The sequence below is a fragment of the Sinocyclocheilus grahami genome, unplaced genomic scaffold (assembly GCF_001515645.1).
Source record: "Sinocyclocheilus grahami isolate Dianchi unplaced genomic scaffold, SAMN03320097.WGS_v1.1 scaffold51.1, whole genome shotgun sequence".
Classification (NCBI taxonomy): domain Eukaryota; kingdom Metazoa; phylum Chordata; class Actinopteri; order Cypriniformes; family Cyprinidae; genus Sinocyclocheilus; species Sinocyclocheilus grahami.
In genome coordinates, this window is record NW_015505230.1 from 863,556 (window position 1) to 882,437 (window position 18,882).

General features: G+C 37.4%; 1 protein-coding gene and 1 pseudogene across 1 annotated transcript; one reads left to right on the plus strand and one right to left on the minus strand.

Annotated features, from left to right (window-relative positions):
- Window positions 1-532: 532 nt before the first annotated feature.
- On the minus strand, window positions 533-9,954 carry LOC107583175 (probable E3 ubiquitin-protein ligase HERC4; annotated as a pseudogene).
- Window positions 9,955-10,145: 191 nt separating this feature from the next.
- On the plus strand, window positions 10,146-18,275 carry ppm1kb (protein phosphatase, Mg2+/Mn2+ dependent 1Kb). The gene is made up of 7 exons (XM_016269288.1): window positions 10,146-10,278; window positions 11,098-11,674; window positions 12,679-12,779; window positions 14,627-14,792; window positions 14,872-15,016; window positions 15,843-15,977; window positions 16,444-18,275. The coding sequence occupies exons 2-7, from the start codon at window positions 11,235-11,237 to the stop codon at window positions 16,573-16,575; spliced, it is 1,119 nt and encodes a 372-aa protein (XP_016124774.1). The 5' UTR covers window positions 10,146-10,278; window positions 11,098-11,234; the 3' UTR covers window positions 16,576-18,275.
- The last annotated feature ends 607 nt before the right edge of the window (window positions 18,276-18,882 follow it).

Genomic DNA, 18,882 nt, shown 5'->3' on the forward strand with positions numbered 1-18,882 from the left:
CAGTACACCAGTGAGCTTGAAATAATGTAACATTATTATGAACACGTATAATGGTCGTTTCTTCCATTAGACAATGGACCTTTCAGTAGACAGCAGACGTAAACATGAAATAATCTAATATTATCAGGAACAGGTGGATGGATGTGACGCACACATCTCGTATGACCACATTACCAACCAATGGAAGGTGGCAAAACGAAAGCAAGTAGATACATTTGACACACATCTAGTATGACCACACTACCAACCAATTAGAAAACAAGGCCAAAAGAGTTGGAAACAATTGTGGCAAATCAGGTATCTATAACCAATAAAAAATAACCGGAACAAAGAAAAAACAGAAAATGACCAAATTTGGAGAGAACAAGGGGTATATAATATGAGTTGACAAACAAAGACTTTGGAATGATTTGGAATGATGTGACTGTCTTCCCGGCTTTATTTCTTTGTTAAATAAAGTCTTATTTTGACATCTGGAACTCTGCTCCTCCACTTCATTGGCCGCACCCAAGAAAAATCCACAACAGAACCTCGAGGGAAGTTCACCCTCGTCCAAAAACCTCACAAAAGCTGATTGCGTGCATTAGCTTGTCACGAAGTGTGTTGATATCGCTGTATTTGGGAAGAATTAATTTGCCGAAACAGGTCTGGGCCTCTGGCAGTCGGTCTTCTGCATCAGGACAGTCTGACTGTGAAATCTTCAGAGAGCGCTTTGAGAAACCTTCCACAGAGACACGGTCCGTTCCATACATGAAAACTAGAGAAAAATGAATAATGTGAGGCAATAATAGTGATATTCCCTAAATGTGCATGTGACGTAGATGCATCAAGACATTCATAAGTTCAAGATAACACTTACTCAGAAATTTCCTCTTGTTCTCCTCAGTGAACTCAAAGAAAACAGTCCAGAAGTTCTTGATGAGCTCATCAGAGGCAGAACACTTTTCATAGGAAGCACACTGAAGATGAAGCAGAAAAAACTCAGGTACTGTCAAATATTTAAAATGTTCTTGTTGCAAATTGGCAAGTTTCTCGAACACTTTTACCTGCTGAAGCTCCTTCCACTCGTATTTAGGGGAGCCGTGGAGAAGCCCCTGGAGTTCCTCGGGGTGGAACATGCTCCAGAAATCGAGCGGGCAGCCCTTAAAGAAACCTCTTGAAAAATGCTCAAACTGATTCTTCACTGACTTGTTGAAAACAAAGTCGACATACAAATCCAAATACTTCTGTCTGCAAAAAAAAAACCAGTGTTCTTACTTTGCAATAAAAGATAAAGAAATCTACTGTAGCACTGCAAAACAGGGAACATCTACAGCACCTATAGGCTAAATTCCTTGTTTTATGTTGTCTTTTCATGTAATATCCGTTCAGAAGTAATGGATAATTCATTGAAGTATATTACAGTTTTCCTCAGTCGCTTTAGTACATTTTTTGAATGTTTGATTCCTAATATCTGCAAACCAGTAAATGCATTTCTCGAAACAATTCATACAAACAGAACCACACAATGGATTACTTGCAAAAGCCTGTAACTTGCTCAAAATCCATCAAGTTGATCTCTCAAAAGTAAGTATTTATGTCAATGAACATATCAGTGCCATCTCTATATACATCACTATAACAGTGTACACTGTCAGTATTTCCTGATGTGAACTATGGCTACGGTTTTGATGACATAGAATGAAAATGCACTTTTCCTGTATGATATAACAATAGTACAAATGTACACATAACTGTTTGTGGGATCTATATATATATGCATGTGTGTATCTGTATAAAGTATATTTACTATATAAAATGCAAGTGGACTACAGTAATATGGAGCATTACAGTATGTATACAGTATTACAGTACAGTGCGCATAGTTTGATTACATTACATACCTCTACTACTGTGTACAAATGTTTGAATGATTGAGGACACGGTTGTTCTCCCAATATTCGGCTGCATCTTTTAACCTGCCTCAGCAATTGTGAGGTTATGACTGAGATCAAGGTCCACTATAGTGGCCCTTTTTTTCATCGAAAACGTGGCTACATCCTCTGCCTCTTCTCCTCCTTTCTCTGCCTCCCTACCCTTTCACCTACCCTTTTAGAGAACTGGTTGATCACTGGTTGATCTAACGTCTTACATTCCCCGTCATTAGTAAAATTTAAGATTCACTGGCACATTTTCTAATTTTTTCTAAGTGCCAGTCTAATGGAAAATATGATTGACAGATTATGACAACTGCATTGACTGGCTTAAGCAATGAACTATTGCCAAGATGTTTTGGGGGGTAAGACTATTCAACAGAGAACTAGTATAATATATTTTGATCAACATGATATAAGCAACTGATAATGTAGTAAACAGCAGACGATTGTATATAATCAATCGCATGAATGTACAAAAGCATTCGCAATTTGTTTAAAAGAATGAGAAATTGCTTTTATGATTTGCACAAGTGACTAGATGATGTGGAGGTTGAACAAGTAATTTTGAGAATTTTAATTCTGATCTGAAAAATGTACCAAAGCGACTTTGAAAAACTGTATAACATCACAAGGACATATAGAAAAAGGAACGTTTTATCAAGACAAGCTTGATTGAAAGAGTCAAAGATATGTTTTGGGGGGTAAGACTATTCAACAGAGAACTAGTATAATATATTTTGATCAACATGATATAAGCAACTGATAATGTAGTAAACAGCAGACGATTGTATATAATCAATCGCATGAATGTACAAAAGCATTCGCAATTTGTTTAAAAGAATGAGAAATTGCTTTTATGATTTGCACAAGTGACTAGATGATGTGGAGGTTGAACAAGTAATTTTGAGAATTTTAATTCTGATCTGAAAAATGTACCAAAGCGACTTTGAAAAACTGTATAACATCACAAGGACATATAGAAAAAGGAATGTTTTATCAAGACAAGCTTGATTGAAAGAGTCAAAGATATTAACCCCCGGTTTCACAGACAAGACTTAAGCCTAGTCCCAGACTAAAGTGTAAATCTGAGCTATTTTAACATAAAGAAACTCGCACTGACTGATCTTGAAATATATCAGTGCCTTTGTTTTGTCTCAAGATGCACACAAGTAATGTTTTTTCTAAGGCATGTTAATAAAAATTACTTAAATGTCCTAATTGAGCTATGGCCTAATCCTGGCTTAGTCTAAGCCCTGTCTGTGAAACCGGGCCTAAGAGTTTGAAGAGTTGAGATAGGCAGAGACAGACAGACAGACAGACAGACAGACAGACAGACAGACACCCGGTTTCACAGACAAGGCTTAAGCCTAGTCCCAGACTAAAGTGTAAATCTGAGCTATTTTAACATAAAGAAACTCGCACTGACTGATCTTGAAATATATCAGTGCCTTTGTTTTGTCTCAAGATGCACACAAGTAATGTTTTTTCTAAGGCATGTTAATAAAAATTACTTAAATGTCCTAATTGAGCTATGGCCTAATCCTGGCTTAGTCTAAGCCCTGTCTGTGAAACCGTGCCTAAGAGTTTGAAGAGTTGAGATAGGCAGAGACAGACAGACAGACAGACAGACAGATAGATAGACAGACAGATAGATAGATAGATAGACAGATAGATAGATAGATAGACAGATAGATAGATAGATAGATAGATAGATAGATAGATAGATAGATAGATAGATAGATAGATAGATAGATAGATAGATAGATAGACAATTACACAAGAAGAGCAAACAGTTTCTACCTATTAGATTTGGTCACTGGAATTTGATTTCCATTTGGAATGAGCTCTTGCCCTTTGACCTGAAAGAGGTAAATAACAGCACAAATGTAAGTTTTAAAATAACAGCTTTGTACACTGATACAAATGAACCATAGAAACTGTATTACCGTGAAATCCAAAAAGAGCATGTCCACTACCTCGTCCTCGTCCTCCTCAAGAAGGCTCTTCAGACTTCTAATGTGAGATTTTTAAAATACAATTATGGATATGACCTGCTCTGTAAAGGTAGTGTGAAACCTACAATGTATAAAATCGAATGTCTTGTAGTTTTTCATTGTTTACCTGGCCTCCACAGGAGACAGATCCTCCAGATCATTCAGAGTGGGACTCAGCTGGAGGAGTTTCTTGTACAAGGCCAGTGGGAAGTCAAGGTTTATATAATGATGGTTGTAGAGCGCCATTCCACAAATAACACCAAGATAGTAAAAATCACTATCATCTTGCATGCCCTGAAAAGACAAAAGCATCATAGCACATCTTGATATATGAGGGAAACCACGTAAGGAAGAACGAGGAATGTTTGGTGTAGAACTTACATCAGGATTGAACCAAACCAGTGAACTCTCATAGACTTCCAGCACCTTTTTCTCCCATTTCAGAAGAGACTGGGAAAGGAGGGAGAAAAATTCTGCCGATAAACCCCTCATATCTATTCCATTCTCCCCGATGAACACCACCTGTACAGGAGATTTTCATTAAGGTAAAATGTTTCGCAACACAAGGCCTACAGTATAGTAAAACAGCATATCAAATGTTTCAAATGGTCAACTTTTGAATTTTAGTTCTATTTACCTTCAATTGATGGGAAAATAAGTGGATGTCTTGTCTGAGATACTCAAGTGTGTCCATCAACACTGATTCTCTGTTTATGAGCAACTTGTTGATATTGTCATTCAATATGAATCTGTCTCGACTGCTCTGTATCCTTTCGTCCCGCAAGTACTTAAAAAAAGTACAATAATGTTAGCTGGTTATTTGCATTTACATTCACAGGGTGTTTACACGACACTGTTTTCCAAAACTAAAAATGGAAAAACTTTTATCCATTTATTTACACAACAACAGCATTTTGGGGGCCTGAAAACGCAAACTGTTGAGTTTGTGAAAACTCTGACATCATGTACATGCACATGTTCAGTCTATAGATGTGTGCACATGTGCGTAGTGTTTCTTTACAAAGTGACACCGCTAACTACTGGCCTGGCATGCATAATACAGCGTTTTGTAGTCGCTTTCTCGGATCTGTGTGAATGGGGATTGTTTTGCCAATTTTGTTGTCTGTACATGAAATTTTTCAAAAACACCAAGGAAAAACTTCTCCGTCTTTAGTGCTTCACTGTCGTGTAAATGTACCCTCAGATTAGCATAGCATATGTATGATTGAGTACATCCCCATGTGTGTCACTTACACAAAACATTCTCCATTTAGATACAGTGTCAGCCGCAAAAGGGAACTTGAATAATATTTTAATAATTCCCTGAAAGAAAGACGCATGGGAGTAATATAGGATTTCAGTTATTGAACAAAGAGCAAAGATTCATATGCATCATATTAGAAGCCTTCAATACCCACAATGTAGTATTTTTTCAAAACTGTTTCATTGAAATCAATGCACTCTTCCAGATCTTCCATGGTGACTTGCAGCTATTGATGTAGAAAAAGAGAATGGTCTTGTATTTTGGTTTTCCTGAAAGAATAATCTGTGCAGCACAATTCACTATTGCTTTGGTTCTTACCGTATCTAGTAGATCATTGATCTCATGAATGATGAAATCCCTGTTTGTGACGTCTCTGTTGGCACTGCAGCAGACCTTCACAAAAAAGTATAAACAACTATTATACTATGATAGGTTAAATGACATCCTTGATCCAATGCTTAAAAAGGCACCTGATAGATCATCTGAAGGATCTGCATAAAGTTCTTCAAGTGTTGTGTATCCTGATTCATTTCACCACGAGAAATCTGGCCAATCATCTCAGCAGATGCTTTGCGAAATAACTTCACCAGGCTTTTGAGGCAATCATCCGGGAGTCTGGACCAGTACTTCTCTGAGAATATAATATAAAAATACTTAGACAAATACAATAAGGTCAAAAACACAAAGGCTGAAAAGTCTTTCAGCTTTACCTAACACTTTGCGAGCAGCAGGTTTCAGCTCAAGAATTTTGGAGGCCAGAGCTTCAGTGAGTTCAGTTCGTTGTTGTTTCTGGAGACGTCTGATGAGCTCAGGGAGGAGAATGTAAAGTCTCAGAGATTCCTCACCAAATGGATTGGGATTCAGAGATCGCAGCATCTGTTGAACCACCGTCACTACCTGTGATATACAACTTAAATTAATTTCATATACGGTTTAGTTCTCTCAAATCATTTGGACTTGTTCTTTAGTTTGTGAAAGTAAAGAAAAAAGTAAATAGACACCACACAGATGATAGAAAACCCCTTTCAACACCTTTTAAGTTATATTACATTTATTTGCATCTTTTAATGTTAAACAAACTGAATATTTTGGATTTGTTATTACCTTTGATATCACCTTTTCATTCCCTAATAACTTTGAAAAAGCTTTTTCAGCCAGCTCAAAATCCTGTTCATCATGACTACAAAAAACAAAAATGTACATAAATATTTGTGATGATTTCAGCTGATTAATTTTGGGCTCAAAAATTGCTAGACATATCTATGTACTTCTGAGTTACCTTGCTTTGAGAAAACTTCCATTCAAACAGGCAGCAGAGGAGAACACTTTTTTTATTTCCCTGTAAATATAAACCATTTATATGCATTACCCTACCATATATAAATTACAAGCCACAACATTAAATACTAGTAAGACTCCTAACATACTCTACTTAGAAAGAGGGTCAAATCTATTTGCTCAATCCCTGAAGGCAAGAACTGACAAAAACTTTGACAAATTTAAGGGTGACATGGACACAATACACATAAATGAAAACGGAAGCTCTGTCTATGGAACTGAGTCAAGCACTCACTTCTTTATTGCTGCCCATGAGTCTCTTTCAGACACCCAGCGGTCAATCATTCTGTCATTTAATGTCAAAACCCCTCTGATAGGATTGGGTTTAGACTTTGCAGACTCATTTCCAAGTTCCTACAAAAAAATTACAAATTTTATCCCAGTGCAGCAATAATGTTAAACTATTTATGAATAAAAACTGCCATGTCTTACTTTGAAAAACAAGGCAAAGGAATGATTCTCCCCAGCTATGAGTTTTTCAATCGTATATTCATGATTACATTCTGTGTGCAACAAATACTTAATTTAGATCTCTGAGCATCATCATGAATATAAAAATATTCATAACAAAATAGCCTATTGCTATAAAATGATTTTTAATTACTAGTTGACAGATCCACAGGGAACGGCATAGACTTCTTGATCATTTTGCAATTTCCCAACTTCCCTTGTATCCAACATCCAAATGAGTAGATCAGCTTTGACGATGCGACTGATACGAGTGTGTGATGTCTTTAAGAAAAAATTATCAAATGCCTATTTACTGAGCAAAACTTATACATCAGACATCATGTGACGAATTATGTAGAGCTAAAGACATTTCACAGTGCATAAAAAAATCTGTACTACTGCTCTGAAATGTTGATTGCTAATAAAGCTTATGAACCGTCTTTACCTCACACCTTTACCCACAGTTCAGCAACCACCCGCGGATGATGTTCGTCTTTAAATGAGTTGTGCCCAAGCTGACCAGAACCTCCTGATCCAAATGTGAATACTGTGCCGCCCTGAAACATAAACTATTTACTACATTTTCTGTCCAGCTTGCTTTTATGCTAAATGCAGCATAAAACCTAATATATTTTGACCATAGTACCTTTGATAAAGTAGCAGTGTGTTCCCCTCCACATGAGATGGACACAATTTTCTTCTGGTTAAGACTATTTACAACCGTTGGGACGTGTCTGTCTGTGGTAGTACAAAACAGTATATTTGTCACTTACAAATACATCATCATATTCATGCTTTGATATAGATTTGATACAGTACTGCACAAATTTAGTACATTTATATGTAGTTTTATTTAGGGGCGTCATGCACTCATGGTTTTTGAGGGGGCACTGGGGAGTGGGGGGGGGCGCTCGTCATGCTTTGTCACACAGCAGCCATGATAGCGCTGTATAACTGATATAGGCTTGTGTTTTTTTTTCTTCTTTTCATTCGAAATATTTCCAAACGTGGTAACTATATCAGGAAATATCTCGATTCTCAAATATATGTAAGTAAATGCATTTTGCACCTTTATAGATTATGTTATTTGATCTATAATGGGTGATGGGCAAAGTAGAGTAATACTGTAATCTATTAACTACAGATAAAACCCCGTCTTTTTACTTAAGTACCAGATATGGGTGTCATGCCATAAAATATTTTAATACGACCGACTTTGTATTTAATGTGAATTTAATAACAATATTGTAAGTTACTAATTATAACACTTTCATTTGACAGAGATCAAAGAACCTTACGCAGATTTGAATTTAGCAGCTGATGCTGTGAACGATCTAATCACACCGGTGCGATTGCATCAAATATAAAAAATATTATTCTGCTATTTTTTTTGTCTTTTGGAAGCTGCATTCAAAATCCACTTGGCTCAGAAATCTCACTTTGAATAGGCGTGACGCCTCTGGCTTTATTACTGATTTATCTTTTACATGATGAAACAAGACCTGTAGTATCTCCGAGGCCCAGTTGTCCAGCAGAGTTCTTTCCCCATCCAAACACGACTCCAGAGAGAGACAACCCAAAGCTGTGGTCTCCTCCAGCACTGATCTGAGCCAGTGGGATCCCACTCAGACTCTGAACATGTTGAGCAGACGGAGAGCCGGGATGATCTTTCTCTAAACCCAGCTGACCATGAGAGTTCTCACCCCATACCAACAACTGACCATCTGAAAGAGCAACAGATCTGAATATCTCAAATGTCAAACAATTCATGTCAGTCATAAGATCTCAAAAGATGAAAGCAAAACGTTAGATGTTAGATGGAATAGTTGTTAATACCGTGGGTTAGTGCCATTGAATGATGGTCTCCACATGCGATCTCAATCACCTGCCTGTTATCCAGACCAATAAGAGGCCTGCGGAGACAAGACAATCTGTCAGATATATATATTATCATTATTATTATAATTTATAGTAATGTATACTGTAATTTAACCTGCACACGGTAGATTTGTCCATGATGAGAACTTTTCCTCCATAAGCAAGAAGAACCGCACCATCTCCTCCACAGACAATCAGTCTGATTCTGTCATTCTTTAGCTTTAGAGGCTCTGCAGTGAATAAAACATATTCATCAGTTCAACTTCTGTTCAGACTTTAAATGAACAAACAGACACTTATATAATTATAATTAATTCCAATTTCATTAAAAAGTCACAAACATTATAGCCTACAGTAGCCTATAGCTCAGGAGCTCTTGTAATTTCAAATATAAATGTATGAAAATAAAAGATTCAAGAACTTTATCTGTTAAGTATTATATAATGATGTCTTCAAATTTATAAATGAAGTGTCATTTAGTGTATCATACTTAGTTTTCCATCATGATCACAGTCTTCACTGCGCAATCTCAGGACCGAGACCTTCCCATCCCGGATGAATCCAACAAAACTCCGTCCAGCTGACATGTCCTGAACTTTTGTTGTCGGACACACGGACCGTATTCCAGAATTGCCATGTTTGACTTTGTCCGGCGGCACCAGCCCGAGCCCCTCTCTGACCTGCGCTCCCCAAAAACACAACATGATCACAGCTGACGGATGAGACGATCAGACTCCAGCAGCGCGGCTCTGCAGCCCCGGACTGACGAATAACACACTCATACTAAACTGAAAGCAAACACGAAAGTGAAGCAGGAAAGAGTGGTTTCAGGTTAAACGATACTTATTCGACTTCCCACAAAATGAAAGTGTCTTTAATAATATCTTCTATATTTAATGTTTTTAACAGCGAGTGAAAGAAAAACGTTTTAGATGCGGCCACAGAACAACCTGCCCACAATGACTTTCAGTTCTTCCATGGACCATAAGAGTAGCGTAAGGGGAAATGTGGTACTCACAACAGTCACGATTCACATTCATTTGTTTTCCATACGATAAACGTGAATGGTGACCGTGTCTGTCATTATCCATCCTCGAGTTTTTTATGTCGATAGTTCTCTGTATATTGAGATACATATTTAGGCGATTAAACGTTTTATAAATGCACCGTTGGATCTATAACGCCTACTACAATCTCTCCTAAATCATTGGTTTAGAGCCATGTCAATCATATCAGTCTGGCCAATCAACTGATCGAACCGCGCCGACGAAACGGAGGGATCTGATTGGCTCATGTATGTTCCTTCATACGCTGTTGTTGGTGCAGCCTAGAAACGACACTGAGAAGAAATGATCTACTGTATGATATTACATACATACATTAACCCGTTAGGTTAAACAAAGACATACCAGATCTCATTGTTATTATAAAATTGAAGGTAAGTAGCTAATAAAAGACTAGAAATTGTACAATATACGCGTTCTGCTGTAGCGGGATGTGTCTGCTAGCAGCGCGCGAGCGCCGAAAGGCACAGCTCGAGGATTCATCTCCCTTTTGCTTGTTGTGATTAATGATTACACTCAATAATACGCGGATTGTATGATTTATATCTGTTTCAGACTTTTTTGCGTTATCATTTTTTGTTTAAAACTTGAATAACGAGTGGTTTGAAGGTTTTGCCAGCGTGTTGTTACATAAGCGGAGTGTTGCGTCATGTTTATTTACGTTAGCCTCTATTCATATTTAACTTGTCGATTCTTCGACCGTCTAAGTTATCTATATTTGTGTTATTCCCCTTTTAAATGACTGTATTAATGTTGTTTTTGCAAGTTATGTGTTTATAATGTATGAATTAAATAGGGGGTGGGGCACAATATGATGTTGTTACTGAATGACTCCATTGGGACTTGCAGTAAACACGCTGTTTAGTGTTTAAACAGAGGCTGTCTTATAACCTGACGAGCTGACTACCTAGGCAGCATTTTTTAGGCATGTATTATAGACATATGTCTCATGTTTTTTATTACTGACTTCAGTGGGAGGGGCTGTAAGCGTGCTATTTAGTGTTCCAAGTTAAGGCTGTAGCTATTTTTGGAAATCATAGATGACTGAAACCTGCTGTCTGTGTAGGCATCTAGTTACCTTTTGAGACACAGCTGAAAGCTACGTGCTTCTTGTCGCATAGTATGCTATGAACATCTAGGGGAGAACAAGCCTCGGGTCAAGTCATTCATTTGTTTGTTTCCATGTTTTTCAGAGAACTCCTGGTCAAGACTGAATATTTACAGAAACCAGCTTACCTACATTCTGCACTGATTTTTGAAGCGTATTTAAGGGCCATTTGTTTTAGACGCTTCCTGCCTGTACAGCAAGTGTTGTATCCTGCCACTGAGTATGTCAGTGGCTCTTCTCGTGCGATATGCCACGCTCAGCGGATCCCGTGTCTGCTGCAAGGCTGCTCTCGGCATAACCGGCATCCACCAAGAAGACACGAGACGGGCTCTCCACACTCCATCATCTCCTCGGTGCAGCAACACTCGCTTTGATCCAGACAGCAGTGGCCATCCGACTACCTGGGACTCCTTTGGGATCTGGGACAACCGCATTGATGAGCCCATCTTGCTTCCGTCGAGCATCCGATATGGTAAACCTATTCCCAAAGTTAGCTTGTCCAAGGTGGGCTGCGCCTCACAGATTGGTCAGCGGAAGGTGAACGAAGACCACTATCAGCTATCGTGGATGACGGACAACATCATATACTTTGCAGTGTTTGACGGGCACGGAGGTGCAGAGGCTGCTGAATTCTGCCACAAAAACATGGAGAAGCATATTAAGTAAGGATCGCTGGTTCTAAAGGAATGTATTGTTCCATTTTCACACCCTCAGGCCATTCAAGATGTACAGTAGTCAACATTTGAAGTGGATCAAAACCTTTCATCAAAGTCGTCCTAAAACCAAAATGCGTTCTTGTCTTAGGACAACTTTGATTCACTTTTTTAATCCACTTCAAATGTTGACTACTGTAGATGAGTTTGTTTCTTCATCAGAACAGATTTGGAGAAATTCAGCATTACGTCATTTGCTTACCAGTGGATCCTCTGCAGATTAATGTCTTGTGAAGAAAAAAAGTGTGTGAGGAAAGGTGAAACAAATCCATTGTCCTCTCACATCAAAATCCACTGACATATTTCTCTCCTGATTCAGATGAGACAATTTCCCACTGGATATTATGTACTGATATTTTAGCTGGAAGCAGCGGTTTGAAGTTAATAATGTATTGATTTAAACACGCAGCTTTATTCTTCACAAGATGTTAATTGATGGACTGGACTGGAGTGGTGTGGATTACTTGTGGATCATTGTGATGTTTTTATCAGCTGTATGGACTCTCATTCTGACGGTACCCATTCACTGCAGAGGATCCACTGGTGAGCAAATGATGTAATGCTAAATTTCTCCAAATCTATTCAGATGAAGAAACAAACTCCACACCTTGGATGGCCTGAGAGTAAGTACATTTTCATTAAAGCTTCATTTTTAGGTGAAATATTTATTTAGTGGGTGTGTATTTATTATTTTTTTATATCTTTTTACAAGTTTTGTAAAGAATATGCAAGGTGTTCCATATACAACAAATGCTCATGATCGTACTCGCGTAGAGCTCTGTCGTGACTCTGCAAGCTCTGTTTACCAACATGAGACTAGTTCTTATAATTCCTTAAAGAGATAACAAGGACTGCTTCTAAACCTGTCTAAACCATGATGGGCTTCTGAATCAGTACCTGTGGCGTTTCAGAGTAACAAACTGTTTATATTGCATTTTTTATTTGTGTTTCAGAGACATTGCTGAGGAGGAGGATAACTTGGAATTAGTTTTAACCAAAGCATTTCTTGAGGTGGACAAAGCTTTAGCAAGGCATCTTCACTTCAGTGCAGATGGTAGGTCTTATTTCACTAATTTATTTTTTTAAAGCATGCACAGTCTTTCAGCTGTTGTTTTAGAGTCCTAATTTATAAGTATTGCTTTGATGCATCAGGTAAACATGTAGCAGAGCCAAATGGACATTTGTGAGCAGAACATGACAACGCAGACTATATATATATATATATATATATATATATATATAACAAAATAAAAGAAACAATGATCCCTAATACGGAGCAGTGAAAACCTTCTAGTCATTATAGTTCACAGATTTCTCTCTGGCTCTGTAAAATGCATCCATCACGACATAGATAGCACTTAACATGCTTGTATATACTAGGGGTGGGTTAAAAAAAATAAAAGTCCTATATAGCTGCTGTTCTTATAAAAATATCCTCCTAAATGATTTTCCTAAAAAATATTTGCTAAACAAATTTGACAAGAAACAACAAGTGTGTTATCAAAATGAATATTTTAGTGAAAATGTTTGCTCCTTTTCTCTGCTTGCAACTGGGCAGTTGACGTAACTAGTTGAATATCTGTGCTGTGGCACTCAGAACTTTTGTCAATTGATAATAGGAATTATTTGTTTATATTTTCATTGTTGTTTTCTTCTATTTGTATTTTAAGACTGAAAAATTACACACACTAATTGATATTAACAAACTTATTGAGTTAAACTTTTAAGTTGTTATACTCATTTATTCCATTTCTGTTCACCTTAACAGACATTTAGCTTATAAGCCAGCCATTTTAATATAGTAAAGATTTGCACCCAATGCTGTTGCTGAAAAATTGATGCATCAGGAATTATTTGGAATAGCATCACCTTGAATTTAAATAGTATCAAAGATTACTTTTAAATCCCACCTTTAGTATATAATATTAACACATAGTTAAAAAAAATACGTTTTTTTTAGATTAATCTGTGTTAAGTATTTTAAATGCTGTTGTGATAGAATAAATAGGATTGTGCCAGGTCCATCATATTCATGTAGTGTGCGGCCCACTAGTGTGGCCTGCTGCGTGACATGTCCAATCTTGCCCTGTGTGTGTGCGTGTTATTTACAACAGCCGCGGACCCAGCTTACCCCTATAAGAGCTGCAGCTCTGCGGTACCTTTATGGAGGCCGGAGGGTTAGATTGCTCCAGCGGGTCCTTGCGTGGACTTTTGGAAGGTTCCTGACCTTTCTCTCTTTCTTTCCTTTCTGTCTTTCTCTTTATCTCTCTTCACTGTGCTCTGCCTTCTTCACATGTGTTGGTTGCTGGAAAATAATTGATTAGTCATTGTGTTCAATTTTTGTTTTGTGTATGGATAATGCTAGTTTTAGTTGATGTCAGAGAAAAGCACAAGATATTTACTGTGGGAGTAATTTTTATTGAAGAAATGCTATTTGCTAAAAAGAGATGTGCCTCTTAAAATCAATTGCATTTATGCTGTTTAATGCTTTTTTTCCAATGCTAAGCGTAATGTTTTGCCTAAACAATGGTTTATTTCACATTTTTCTAACATGTGTCCTATGTGCTTTAGATAGTCAAAACGGTACAATGCTACCTGCTTGTCTTGAGTACTCAAGTACATAATCTCTTTTGGAAACTCCCTCTTTTTTGTTTCAGTTTACATTTGTTTTTATTAGATGCTTGATTACCAAAACAATGTTTACATATCTCAAAAATATGCACAGTAGTATAGTACACTAGAATTACATGCAAATCTCAGAAAAGGATTAAGAGTAAATAGCTGTTTAATTTCTGTGTGTGATTGTGCTGTAACAGATGCAAACTCTGTATTGCGTGTCTTACTGTTTCTGTGACCGCATCACAAACTAACCATTCTGCCTCGCTCTCTGGTGTGTTACAGCCTCTCTGTTGAGTGCAGGGACGACGGCCACAGTGGCCCTGCTGAGAGACGGGATCGAGCTGGTGGTGGGCAGCGTGGGGGACAGCCGAGCCATGCTGTGCCGCAAAGGCAAGGCCCTCAAACTCACTGTGGATCACACGCCTGAGAGAAAGGATGAAAAAGAGAGGTACAGTTAGCCTAAGTGCTCCAAGCAGATTGAGACACTGAGTGCATGTCTTTTAAACACCATGTGTTTGTTTCTGAAGGATACGCAAGACTGGAGGTTTTATTACATGGAATAGTTTTGGTCAACCGCACGTCAATGGCAGACTGGCCATGACACGCAGCATTGGAGATTTCGACCTCAAGACATCAGGTGTCATTGCAGAACCAGAGACTAAGAGAATTTCAGTGAGAGCTTTTTCTTTGAAATTCACTTTTTACATATTCAAAATGTATTGACAACGTATTTTTACCATAATATAAATTTAAAATTACCATGTTGTTATTTACGTAAATGACTGACTATTGAATTTATATATATATATACAAAAACGCAATTTTATTTTTTGAGTCAATATTTTTAAATATATATATTTTTTAAATAAGTACAAAACAAAATAAATATAATACAATTATTTATTTTATTTATAAATAAATACTTGTAATACATTTTTCCTGACGGATCCGGCGTTTTGGGAGAGTGAAACCGATATTTTTTTAAACCGGGTCCCAGAGTGGATAAATCTGAAAACGCCACCCTTGCGTTTTCGTGTGGACAACGAATCCGTATATTTTCTGAAACGATGACGTCATCAGCCCACGTCTCGCCCCTAGTCAGACACTGCTACGTCACGTAACAGCAACAAAAACATGAACAAACACTGAACAATTGTCTTTTTATTATCTAACATTAACACAGATTAATAAATGTATTGTTCCATGTTCGTTTGTATACCGTGCGCAAGGTTTATGCACATAGTCCAAGTCTTTTTCTCCATTTTTAGTGTATCTCTGTGGCAGAATTACAGCGCCACATGCTGGTCTGGCATGTATACTACATCGTTTTGTGTCTGTTTCGTGTGGACGCAGATATTTCTTGAGACGAGGGGAAAAAAAGATTGGATAGGGAAAGCTCTGGCTTCATGCGGACGTAGCCTTAAATGTTTATTAAATATTTTACTAAATTATATTTTAATTTTAAGTTGTATTGATTTAAGTCTACCTGTATTGTCAGTTGCATCACGTCCACGACTCCTTTCTGGCACTCACCACTGATGGCATCAACTTCATCATGAACAGTCAGGAGATCTGTGACATCATTAACCAATGTAACGACCCTAAAGAGGCCGCACAACGCATATCTGAGCAGGTTAGTCATATAATCCAACATCCACCATTATTTTTTTAGCATATGTTCTAATTATTAATTTCAGAAACAAAGGGCTCAATGATGGCTAATTTTACCCCAGATATTTAGATGATGCCTTTTGTCTTTTAGTTTGTAGCCGTTCCAAATAAAATAAAAAGAGAAAGTGATCAAATGAGATGAAGAACCTTTCATTTGTAAAGTGTTGATTCATTAGGTTGTTTACAAAAAGGACACAAATAATAATAAAAAAATCCCTCCTGGTAATTTTGATTTCTGAACCACTGTTTGAATGTCCAGCAAAATTAACTATAGTGTGATGTGTGCTGTTACTATGATATAAAACTACATGCAGTTTCATTGATTCTTGTCTTTATTGTGGGTGCGTGTGGCAGGTTTAAACATGCATAAGATTTGCTTTCTAACTTTATTGGTTTTTTTCCTCGTCGAACTCTTCTGTCCCTCTCAGGCTCTTCAATACGGAGCTGAAGACAACAGCACTATCATTGTGGTGCCGTTCGGTGCCTGGGGCAAACACAACAGCTCTGACGTGAGCTTCTCCTTCAGTCGCAGTTTCGTCTCCAGTGGCCGCTGGGCCTAAGCAGAAATAAGACAATGACGGTTTAACTGATACACAGAAGTGGCTCCCTAGTCTGAATTTACCAATGTGCAATATTCTCCTAATCCCTCCTGTGAGGATCACCTCAAAAAAGACCATTACAGCCAGAACCCACATTTAATGTGGAGTTGATAGTGACTCATCAGAATGATACTATGTTGCCTAGAGAAGCAAATCAAGCATTGTTAATTTCTGAACCGTTGGGAGTTCAAGTTCCCCTGAGGTTCGAGTTTATCTTTGTCTTTTAGCTCCTAACCTGTGGTGCTATCTTTCATTTGGTTACCTCAGTTGTGGTTTTCACTTTGGCAGATACTATACTTTAAAAATAGTGGAATCAACAACTGTTCTCCGTAATGTTATTGTGAATCTCATTTCATTTTCAGAACAGGAATTTTAAGCACTTTCAGATTTTGGGAGGTTCCATTATTTTTGTAATCCTCATAACTCTAATCTTCGAATGTTAAGCAACACATTTCAGTGGTCTATACAGGCTTTGTCTGATGGCTGTGCATATTCATAAGCCCATATTTACAGCGTTAGACCACTGTACATACAGTGTATACTGAAGTATGGACTCCAATTTCTTGTGGAAGCACATATTTCTATAACTTTGTCTCTTGGTCAAAATGTGAATATTCATTCATGTTTTATTCCAGCTTAACAACCAGCAATTTTAAAGCTACTCTAAGAAATATTCCTAATGAAGCGAATTCGCAACCCAACTTGATGACCATTTTGCGAATTAATTTATAGTTTTCCTGTGCCTTTTCCATAAACATCTGTTGTTTTCTGACATGCTTGAGTCGTTCTGGTAAAGAACTCAACTTTAGGTTCATAACTGAAGTTTTAAACTGTGACTTGTGCTTGTTTAGTGTTACTAGACAAACTATTTTTGTTTCCGATTGTACAGTTCAGTGGTGTTCCTGACAATGCATAGAGCAAAGTCCAGACATTTGTTTTATGTTATTTATATAATGTATATAATGGACCGTTAACTCTATGGTATATGCGATTGTATGTTATATTTAAATACATATTTTCTTCTAAGTCTCCTAGTTAAAGCAGAAAAGTGAGTTTCATTCATTCATTCGCTGACATTGTTGTTTTAATTGCAGCCTTTCTGCTATAACTTTAAAACCTAAAGCTTTTAATGGGAAAGGCTTCTGTCACAATCTTTGATTTGCAGTGATTTTTATTTGTAGAGCCATACACGTGTGACCTCAGCAAGTCAGCATCTCGGTTCAGTGGATCTGTTCATATTCTGATGCTGTTTCTTGAATGGATTTGAACACTCTTGTCATTCTCATTCTGCATTTCCTATCATTTTAGACTTTTAACAGCCTTTTTCCTTTAATGTCTTCCTCTTTAAGGTCCAAAAGCACATCCAGTATGATAGTGGTCTTTTATTTCTGTATGTACTGTTATTCAGTTATTATGTTTCTGTCAGAAGGTATTATATTTAGTGTTAATACAACTGTACCTGGATCTTGCCTAGAACAATCTGTAAAACAACTGCAAGTGTTTCCTGCTCTACACATGGACCTAACTTTGCTTTATTGATATGCAGTTTATCGTGAAATATAATGCAGCTGTGAATAAAGTTTAACCAGAAACATCTCTGTTGGATAAACATGATTTATTTTTGCCTGTTTACGTGTTGTCAAATCTACTATTTATTAAATCCAAGGGGCCATCAAAAGTGTAATCCCAACCAATTTCTTTTTTATTACTATTTACTTACAACTAAAAGCATATATGTTTCTAGGCCTATAATCTTAAAGCTGCAGTCCGTAGCTATTTTGTGTTCAAAATTAACTAAATTTATATAATAAGCGAGTACACCATGAATCCATTTTCCAAACCGTGTTTTTCACTTATCCAGAATCCCTACGGTACACCTATAATAAGTGTTTATATTCGGACCATTTTAGACTGGTTCGGGTAGGTAGCGCTGCGGAGTAACCCAGTACCTGCGTGATTCGCCATAGACATAAACAGAGAGAAGTAGCTCCGGCTACAATGTTCTTCCGCAAGACGCATGCAGTTCTGTTTATTAACCGCTAGAGTGCCAAAAGTTACGGACTGTAGCTTTAAAGGGGTCATATGATGCTTTTTAAAAGATCATTATTTGTTGTAACCGAATATGTTGACATGCTTTAATGTTCAAAAAACATATTATTTTTCAAATACTGTACATTATTGTAGGTCCTCTATGCCCCGCCGCTCTCAAACACTTCGTTTTCTACGAAGTCCCTCCTTCCGACAAGCGCAGTCTGCTCTGATTGGCCA

Bases quoted from the DNA above. Each gene is read 5' to 3' on its own strand.
- ppm1kb (XM_016269288.1), top strand. From the start codon at position 11,235: ATGTCAGTGGCTCTTCTCGTGCGATATGCCACGCTCAGCGGATCCCGT. The intron at 11,675-12,678 runs GTAAGGATCGCT...TTTGTGTTTCAG, and splicing joins AACATGGAGAAGCATATTAA to AGACATTGCTGAGGAGGAGG. The intron at 15,978-16,443 runs GTTAGTCATATA...TGTCCCTCTCAG, and splicing joins CACAACGCATATCTGAGCAG to GCTCTTCAATACGGAGCTGA.